This window comes from Symphalangus syndactylus, chromosome 12 (genome assembly GCF_028878055.3).
Source record: "Symphalangus syndactylus isolate Jambi chromosome 12, NHGRI_mSymSyn1-v2.1_pri, whole genome shotgun sequence".
NCBI classification, from domain to species: Eukaryota; Metazoa; Chordata; class Mammalia; order Primates; family Hylobatidae; genus Symphalangus; species Symphalangus syndactylus.
In genome coordinates, this window is record NC_072441.2 from 62,838,087 (window position 1) to 62,848,132 (window position 10,046).

At 52.2% G+C, this 10,046-nt stretch overlaps 1 protein-coding gene across 1 annotated transcript; it reads left to right on the forward strand.

Annotated features, from left to right (window-relative positions):
• The first annotated feature begins 326 nt into the window (after positions 1-326).
• On the forward strand, positions 327-2,682 carry LOC134733810 (uncharacterized). The gene is made up of 2 exons (XM_063624556.1): positions 327-367; positions 426-2,682. The coding sequence occupies exons 1-2, from the start codon at positions 327-329 to the stop codon at positions 1,021-1,023; spliced, it is 639 nt and encodes a 212-aa protein (XP_063480626.1). The 3' UTR covers positions 1,024-2,682.
• Positions 2,683-10,046: the final 7,364 nt, after the last annotated feature.

The following is a 10,046-nucleotide window of genomic DNA, read 5'->3' on the forward strand; positions in this document are numbered from 1 at the left end:
GAGCCGCCACTCACTCTCCTTATTACACAAGCACAGCCACCCAGTGTGCACAGCCACCCAGTGTGCACAGCATGTGCAGACACCTTGGAAACCTTTCCCAAGCCTTCCTGGCCCATAGTGGCCAGTGCCACAGGTAGTGCTGTGGACAGTAGAGGCTGCCAAAGGCAAGGGCTGGTCTTCAGGATGGAGGCCAGCCTGTGCAGAAGGCTGCAGCTGACAACAGCGACCCCACCTGCCATTACCTTCAGGGCTTCCTCTGGAAGAGAACCCATTCTCAGAGTGCAGCCAGGGAGGAACCTGACCCAAGAGTAAATGTCTGCAGAGAGATGGATGGATGGATGGATGGATGGGTTGGGGGGTGGGGGTGGGTAGATGGATAGATGGATGGATAGATGGATGGATGGGTTGGGGGGTGGGGGTGGGTTGATGGATGGATGGATGGATGGATGGACGGATGGGGTGGGGGAAGGAAGGAAAGGAGGGAGAAAGGAGGGAATACTGGCTCCATCTTTGAGAGCTCTGGTGGGCAGGGCAGAAACAGGCCACAGTGCTCAACCCAGACACCCTCACGAAGGGTCGCAAATCACTCTTGTGGCTCAGATTGCTCTTAGGACCTGGAGGGACAGACCAGAATCAGGGTCCCCTCCTTCACCCCCGAGTTCCTTACTGTTCCCCCAAGCCTGGAAGCGGTCTATCCCCCAACCCTGCCATCTCCCTTACTCATCCCTCTTCCACGCCTTCCCCTTTCTAGCCCTCTCTGCCCTACCTGTCTTTCCTGAGTGTTTGAGGGGAGAGAGAGACCCACATCTCCCCAAAGAGATGAGCTTTTGGAGCACAACATCCCACCATAGGCCCCCTCACCTGACAACAACTCCTACCTGGCCCCTTGCCAAATCTCAAGCAGAATTAGCAACAGGAAAAGCAAAGCCCCAGGAGAGACACTCTACTATATATACTCTTCTATATATTCTGTTTCTATTGTATATTCACTCTGTACATGTGGGTGTAAATGCTGTTAAATGACAAACCCAATATTATACTGTGGCTGGTGGACTATTTTCATCCTCAGTGCTGTACAGATCTATTTTCATTGTATATTTGATATATTTTTAATTTTGTAGCGTGTGGCTGGGCCAGGCCCCAGCGGGAGGGGCTGAGCTGGGGCTGTGTGCTTGCTAGGTGTGGGCGCGCTAGTGCTCGTTGTAGCCTTTCGCTGTGTCTTCGCTGTGTGTTAGACGTAGGGCCTAGAGCTCGGGGTGTGTGTGCGTGCTGTGTGTATGGTGTGCACATACGTGAGTGTGGGTGTGTGTAGCGTGCTGATCTGTGACTCCCAGTGTTCACCACCTTCCTGAAGACCACACTCCCTCCCCCTGCCTCCTCCTCCTCCTCTTGGCTCTATCGGGAGCCTCAGGGCCGGCAGGGTGCCTCAGGAGCCCCCTGCTATGGGGAAAGGCATGTGTTTCTTGCTGGTGACTCATTGCCTTCACAACACTGGGTTTGCCAGAAACAGGGAAGGAGGGCGTTAAGGGAAAAAAAAAATCCTCAAATTTATTTACCAGTCAGCTTCTTGCCGTTACCAGTAGAATTGCTAGCTCTTCTCCAGAGGAAAACTACTAGGATTCTTAAGATGGCGAGACCCCAAGAGGGATCTCATAGCACTGCTGCATTTGCCGTTGAGGCAGTCCTGACAGTGTTTGAAAAGGGCCGCCTGCCCCCTCCCCACTGTGCCTCTGACGCCTTTGGAGTCAAAGGCAGGTGGGGTCACCTGATGAGCTAAGATCCAGCCCCAGAATCCTGGAGAAGCAGGAGGTAGCAGGAGAGGACCAGGTCCCCAAATCCCTTCACAGGGTCCCCACCCCCACTGGCTTTGGTGCTGTCCACACAGTGCCCACCAGAAGGCAGAGGGAACTCCAGGGCAGGGATGTGCCTAAAAGAGTCAACAGTCCCCTGATCCCCTACCTGTGCCTGCCCTCCAGCCCCATCACCAGCTTCTTGCTCAGGGAGCCTTCCGCCCTCCTCACTGAGGCAACATGAAGCCAGAGGCCCAGATGGGGGCTGAACAGGTAGGGCACATCAGTTAATGCCAGTGAGGTTGGTTTCTGCCCTCCAGCAACACATGTGCAGGGGTTGCTGCTTTCCCAGTGCCAGGAGAACCCCCACTCCGAGTCAGCCTGTGTGGGTCATGAGGCTGGGGCCCAGGAGCCATGGTCCCAGGCACTGCACAGGCCTGCAGTATTACCAGGCAGAGGGGCTGCTTTTCTGCCCTTCCTCACCCCCACCCCCCACCCCACTCCCCCAGAGTACTCCCCACTGTGAAAAGAGCTGGAAACTAAACTGGTTAGAATGAACCTGGCTCCCTGAGCATCCCTGGATCCTTCAAATAGGCCCGGAGATGTGAGATCTGCTGCTTCACTGGGGCCTGATGACTTCGGCTGGGGGAGGGGGCCTAGTGCCCCTTCTCATTGAAAGCTCTGCTTTGTACAGACCCAAGCATACACACCAGGCCGTCACCTTGGGTTCTGGCATAAGTTCAGAACAATTCAAGTCCATGTGTCCCATGGCTGGTCAGAGCCCTGGGTCAAAACCACTCAGCCCAGGGGAGGGGATGAGGCATTGTCACCCTAGACCCCTCTTCCTCTCTCCCCCACCATGGTGTGCAATAAAGTGTCTGTTCTTACCAAACCCGTCTTGCCTTTCTCACTTGCTCTTGCAATGAGGGAGAGGGAAGGGTGGCCAAGGATCCTGCGGGAAGCTTTGGAGTGAAAAGCTTGGACTGGGATGGGTGGACAGGACTGCTGAGGGGGGTTGTGGGTGCTGGCTGGCTGAGGAACAGCGCGGGGAGTGTGCACAGGTTCATATCTGTATTTTCCTAGGAGTTGTTCTAGGTATTAACAATGCACACACTTGTAGAGGGCCCTATTGGGGCCCAGCGATTCCACATATCTGATTTGCTGTCATCTTTGCAACCGTTTCCTAAGGGAGATCCTTTGCTGTCTACATTTTTCCAGGTGAAACTGCATCTGAAATGAGGATGGTATTTGGTGGTCTCTTACAGGACCCCGTAGGGGAAACTCCTGTCCTGCCTGACTACCAGGAAAAGCTATACTTGTCAGTCTGGCAAGGGCGGGGTGTGTGGAGGCCCGCCTCAGGGAAGGACGGGTGGGAAGGTGCCAGTGTTCAGAGGTCTGAGCGAGGACCAGGACTCTCTTGGGTGCTGGGGGGTGGGCTCCCCTGGAACAGGCATATTCTAAAGTTCTTCCCCTCTCTTCAAGATAGCTATCCCTTTTGCAAACTTCAGTAGAAGGTAAAGATGAACTAGGGGATCTGACATCACCTCTGTTCTAACATTCCAGCCCCAAGTATTCATTTATTAAACACCCACTGAATACTCAGCACTGTGAACGGAATGTGCTGGTGGCTGGGGAAGCTCTTCTTCCTGCCTCACCCTCTAGGAGCACCGACATTGAAAGAAACAAGAAGTCTGGCTCCTGGAGGAGGCCTCACCCCCACTCCACCCAGCTCCAGGCTGGAATGATGCTGCTTGCACTCAGACGCACACGGCCAAGGACCTTGAAGGAACCTGCCATTTTCTTCTCTTGCTCTAGAAAGTGTTGTTCCAGGAATAGCCACCAGATGGCAGGAAAACCTTCCTCGCCAGATCATAGCCTGCTTCCCTTCTCCTCTCTGTCATTTATTCCTTTGTGGGTTAGTTTATTTGTTGAACAAACATTTATTACGTACCCACCCTGGACAGGCTCCATGCCAGCTATAGATGAATAAAGATAAAATCAGCCTCTGCTGTCCTGAGTTTGGCAGAGGGAGGGGCCGGGCCCTATGACTCCACATCTCCCCATGTATCTTTCAAACCAGGAAATGGCCTGGTGCTGGAAAAGTCACTCCTTGTAAAGTATTCAGTCTTTTGGTTGAAGGTAATGTTTTTGGTTGAGATGCAAGCCCTCCTGCCAGGAGGGGCACACAGATCCGCCAAGATGCAGCATAACAAGGGCTTTGGTTCGAAGGAGCTCTAGAGTCATACTTCTCAAGTTCAAATGCCACCCAGCTTCCTGCTTCCTGGGAGGCCTTGAGCAAGTCATTTAATCGCTCTGAGCTTAAATGTCCTAGTCTGTAAAACAGATATAATAAATAGATTCAATGAGATAACACATGTTGGTCCAGTTATCTATTGCTGTGTTCCAAGTTACTCCAAATCTGAGTGGCTTAAGACAACCATTCTATCTCGCAGTTTTGTGAGTAAGGAATTCAGGCAGGACTTGTCTGAGCAACTCTTCTGGTGGCAACCAAGGTCACTCAGTGATATTCAACTAGCAGCGAACTAGTCTGGAGGGTCCAAGGCAGCTGCCCTCACATTCACTCAAATGCCTGGCACTCCAGTGAGAATGGCTGGAAGACTGAGTTCAGCTGGGCCTGCAGGTCAGAGTGAGCACCTACAACTGCCTCTCCAGCATGGCTACTCAGCCAGACTTCTGACTGAAGGGCTCAGGGTCCCCAGAGAGACCATTTCAAGAGACAGGAGGTGGAAGCTGCCAGGTTTTTAAGGCCTGGGGCTGGAAAATGGCACAGTACCTCTACCATCTTCTGTGGGTCACAGCATCTGCCCAAATAAAGGGGAGGGCACACAGAAGCCCCCCTTGTTGATGGGGAATGGGGAGAGTATGGCTGCCCATGTAATGGGCTGATTCTAGAGTGTTAGGGATCTTTGTCATCAGTCACCAGCACCTGCGTGGAAGCTTTCTCCTGAGGGGATATCAGCTTAGAGACACAGAACTGGGACACACAGCAGGTCATTTCTGGTGGGGAGGTGAGTGGTTAAGTTTGGGCCCTGGGTGGAGGGAGCAGTCAGAGGAGGATGAGAAGGGCATGCAGGAGGACAGGTGAGGCCACTGCTTCTGCCTCAGGTTTGCCCCAGGGCAGGTGGCATGAGCAGTTTGAATCATGGGTCTGTCGCCAACCATACCACCTTGGGGAAGCCACTTAAACCCTGGAATCTCCATTTTCTGATCTGTAAAAGGAGGACGACAATAAAATCTATTCCTTAGAGATGGTATGAGGGAAAAATGAACTTCATCAGTAACATCTACTGGAATACAGTATCGACTTCTTTCCATATGGGGATACAATAGGTGCTCATTAAATATTTCCTTCCTTCCTTCTTGCGATCCTGGGCAAGGCCATGGGGTCTACTTCATTCTGGGGGCCCCATCACCCATGCAATGAGCTATCTCCTAAAGCTATCCACAAAGGACAGTTTCAGCCTAAAATCCAGAGAAGCCAAGGAAGGAAGGCAGAAAAGGAACTCCCTCCAGGAAAGGGAGTACCAGAGTGTGGGGGTCTCACTGATCCTGTACATTATCGTATTCACCCCAGCAGTCACCACCAGACGGCTCCAGTCACAGTGACTTGGGCCAAGGCTAAAGTATTCCACAGACCACAAGGCTATTTTGGGGTTTTGTTTTTGTTTCTTTGTTGTTGGTTGGCCCCAAATTCTTTCTAATACTCCCATCAAAAGTGGAGTCTATGCTCCTCCTCTTGAATCTGAGTGAGCAAATGCTTCCTGTGACCAACAGGGTATAGTAGAAGTGATGCTATGTGACTTCCAAGGCTAGATTAGGAAAGGCCGTGCCACTTCCACCTGGTGTTCTAGGGATACTGGTTCTAGAGGCAGCCAGCAGCCATGTAAGATAGCCAACCACCCTGAGACTGCCATGCTAGGGAGGCGATATGTTTGCAGATGCTTAGGTTGACAGCTTCAGCTGAGCTTCCAGCCAACAGCCAGTGTCAACTGCCAGCCACATGAACACATCATACTGAACGTTTAGCCCAGCTGAGCTTCAGATGTTTGCAGCCCGCTGACATCTGATTGTAGCTGCGTAAGAGACCCCAAGCAAGAACTGTTCAACTGCGCCCTTCCTAATTCCCTGACCCATAAAATAATGAACAAAATAAAATGGTTGTTGGGTTTACATCACTACATACTGGGGGTAATTTGTTTCATAACAATAGTAACCAGAATATGAACCTTAGTGATTATCTGGCCAAACCTCCTTGTACAATGGGGGAAACTGAGGCCCAAAGAGGAAAAGACCAGACTTCCCACAACCAAGCAAGTGGAAGATTGGGGCCAATGCCTGGGTTTCTTGACTCCCAATCTAGTGCACTCTCTGCCACACAGCAAGAAACTGACAGGGAGGACTCCTCCCCCGCCACCCCCCGCCTCATTAATTCCATGCATCAAGCAAGCATGAATCAGGTATTCTGAGTGCCTGGGATTGTGCTGAGCACTGGGAATATACAAAGGACCAGGCAAGAGTCCTTGGCTCGCAGAGGCAGTCACAATCTGACTTGGGCATCTCCCCTCCTGGCACACTCACTGGTGCCAGGCACGCTGCTGCATTCTTTACTTACATCATCTTAGGTGGGAAGAAACCTGCGAGATGGGAGAAGACTATGCCTGTCATTCAACCACAAACCCTTACAAAGATTGACCCATGCCAGGCACAGTCCTGGCTGCAGAGCATAAAGACTCAGTGGGGATCTGCTCTCTGTCCCTGGGTCCGAGCTGCCTGGGTTCTGGGTCCCTCCATTCTGCCCAGGGCTGACCCAAGCAGGGAAGAATCCCTGGACTTCAAGAGCACCCAAGAGGAACCTGAGTTTGGCCTGTCTCTCCAGACAGCTGCTTCCCCTTTCCCCAGGACATTGCTGGAGGGGACTGGGCCCATCAGGACTAATTAACTACTCTAATGCAATGAACCAGTTTTGCCTGGAACTTAGCCCAGGTGGGAGCAATCTGTACTTTTCTAGATGGAGAAATGCTAAGTGTCAAGAGGTCTTGCCAGCCGGACCTGGGGCTAGCGTGCGTGTGGCAGGCGCGGCAGGGTGGGTGTGCTGTCTGGATGCAGGCTGAGTTCCCAGCCCAGGAGCCTTAAACAAGGAGGCCTCCAGGGTCCACTCAGCTGGTGGCCCCCACATCGTTCTCTGTCCTTGGCCCAACCCCAGCCCTAGCTCAGTCTCTCAGAGTTCGCTGCTGCTGCTTAGGCCTGACATCCCTAAGTGGGGGGAAGGTGTCCATGAGCTAACACTCAGGTCTCCTCCAACCCTATGACTCCAGGTCCATAGTGTATGAGGCCCCGAGCCCTGCCCAGGCCTGAGCTTCTGGTCTCTTCTCTTTAAGAGCTGGGCCCTCAAAGGCCGCCTTTGAGCCCCAGATACAACTTCACTGGGATTATCACAGCAACCCAACCCTGCTTTCGGTCCTGAGGCAGAGCCATTCTACTGATCTTCACAAGACCTGAATCACTAGGGCTAGGTTCTCCCCAGAGCCCCTCCCCGACCAACCCCCCTCCCCACCAAGAAGGCTCTCACATTTGATTTGGAGCCTGCAAGTCTCTGCAAGCTGCTTGGGGTTGGGGGAAGCAGGATGAAGTGAGCCGAGACGCAGACAGGAGGCTGCCAGCCTGCTCTTGCCTTCCCTTCTCTTGTTCCCCTATGAGCGGGGAGGCCCTATCACCCTCTAATGAGTCTGATAAAGCAATTCAATTTTCCAGGCTGGAAGAGAGCGAGGCAGGTTGGGAAAGGATGCTGGCTCCTTGGCCTGGACCTGAAGGAGGAGGGTCAGTCCCTGGCAGGAGCTAGAATATCAAAAAGGAAAAGTGTGAGCACCAATGGATAGGACCTCGCCTTGGCCTGGAGCCCCTCACCACAAACGGGTTTCAAAGAAGGAAGATGGAGAGGAGATTGGATGGCTCCAGTCATCCTAAAGAGGCTGAGCCTATACAAAGCTCCCAGTGGGGAAAGGGGAAGGGTAAATGGCTTTGATTTCAGACTCTCAGCTTCCTACAGACAGGGTCAGCATCAGCATTCACAGGGTGAGGACCTTATTATGCGGGGGGGGGGGGGGGGGCCTGGAAAGGGTGCAGGTGCTTGACAGCCTCCATCAGTGCCCCTTTAGAATCTCCCATGGCCCTCCCTTCCTATTATTTCACCACACCCTCACCCCTGATGAGGGAAACCCGCCGTGGCTGACACCTTCTGTGAACTGGCTTTCAGACAGGTGCTCTTCCCTGACAGCCTGAAGAAACCAGGGCACTCAGAGAGGACAGAAGAGAAAAGGTGAAAATGAGGGAAAGAAGCTTGGGGAACTAGGAATTTCCAATAGCGGCTGCTTTGTGGTCTTGCTTAAGCCCGTCAGGTATCAAGGTCTTGGAGGAATGAAGAAGGGAGGGAGTAGGCAGAGTCCCAATGGCAGAGTTAGGCTAGAAGATGTACCTGAGGTCCTGGAATCAACAGGAAGCCCAGAATCAGCTGTCACCCCATCTGCCCACATCACAGCCCCCAAAGCTCAGGGCGAGGTCTGGAGCCAGGACGTCCTAATACCACCAGGGGGCAGCACCCTCACATCCATGGTAGGTTGTGCCACAGTAGGCTGGGCAGGGGGCTCTCCTATCCTTCCCGGGCTCTGCATTTTGAGAGAACACCAATACCTGACACAAAGAAATGGTGGGGACAAGTCCCATAGTGCTAACTGCAGCATATCGACTCCCTAAGAGAGGCACAGGTAACAGGTGAGCCCAGAGTTCTAGAATAACCTTCAGCAAGGGTGACGCATTCTCTGGAGGCCTCAGGACTGAGGCTGAGCTCACCTCTCCGGAGCTGGTCAGTGCACAGAGCTGGGAGCCCTGGTCCCACGCACCTTTACCCAGCTGCCTCTCTCAGGCTGGGCCCTCTGTTTTTGTCAGCTCTTTCTAGGTTCCCATGCCCGCGTCCCAACTTTCTGATCTTCCTCCCTTCCCTCCTGGCCTCCTTTTTCCCTGGCAGCTTTCTCCCTTTACCCATCTCCCCAGGTGCTCATCACCATCCACAAGCATTGCAGAGTGGAAGCACCATTTGGGCAGATTTACTAGGACAAGTGGCTGTTTTATTCAGTGATGTATTTCCAGTGCCCGGAACCGCTTCTGGCATATCGTAGGTATTCAATAAGTATTCATTGAATTAATAAGTCAGTCAGGGGTGGGATACTATGGGTTTTGTTCCCTTGCCCACTACACTCCCTTTCTTACAATTACTGAGCTCAGTCATCCTGATGAACGGAAAGCAGGGGAGAGACCCCAAGGGACTTTGCCAGGACACGGACCAGATAGGACTTGAAAGTTATTCATTACATTAATATTCTGTGGTTCTTTCTTCCTCACTCCAGCTTCTGGCCTGTCCCGGGTCTTCTCTTCCCAGTCACACTTGGGATATTTCTTTTCACTGCAGCAAACTCAAAGCCAGCTAAACTCTGAAATACAAACATCAGTTTCGAGGAGCAGGGACTGGGCACAAGGGGGGTGCCAGTAAATGTGTGTTTCTGATTAACTCATCTCCCCTGCGTATCAGTACAGATCATCAAAGATCATTGTCATTTTGGTTTTCTGGCCTCATTAATAATGAGACTTTTGCTTGTAAAAATCCCTTGCATTGGCACTGGGCTTTTAACCTTTCCTGAGACACACATATGCCCTTTTCTTGTTTTTCCCAGTTGAGCTAGGTACTGCCTGATCTGGAAATGGGAAGGTGCACAGGTGTCCAGGGCAGGTGTGTCATTCACCTTTCATTTCCGCCTCAAGATCTCCTTACACCATCCAGACAGGCATGGAGGCTGCCTGAAGCTGTAAAAAAGGAAAAAAAAAAACCCAATGGGGATTAATATGAAGATGTAAAATAGGTTCTGGACTTAACAAAAACAAATGAATCTGGAAATTGCTCTTGGGATAGGGCCAGTCAAGTCCAGTTGGTGCCTATGTTTTGGGTTTGGCAGCTTCTCAATCACTTAGCAAACAGGTTCTCAGAGGCAGGCACTGTGGGAGCTATCAAGATGAAAAAGCACAATGCCGCCTGCAGGAGCTCAGGGTTAGGGAGGGGACAGGAGACACATACACAGGCAAAGTCAAATTGTAATGGGTAGAATAAGAGTAGAAGCAGGAGGGGGTCATGAGGCAGGACACAGACACTTCCTATGTGGACCCCAGAGCAATGACGAGCAAAGGCTT

Excerpts from the sequence above, each read along its gene's own strand:
- LOC134733810 (XM_063624556.1), top strand. The coding sequence starts at position 327 with ATGGATGGATGGATGGATGGATGGGTTGGGGGGTGGGGGTG. Across the intron at positions 368-425 it reads TGGGTTGGGGGGTGGGGGTG|GATGGATGGATGGATGGATG; the intron begins GGTAGATGGATA and ends TGGGGGTGGGTT.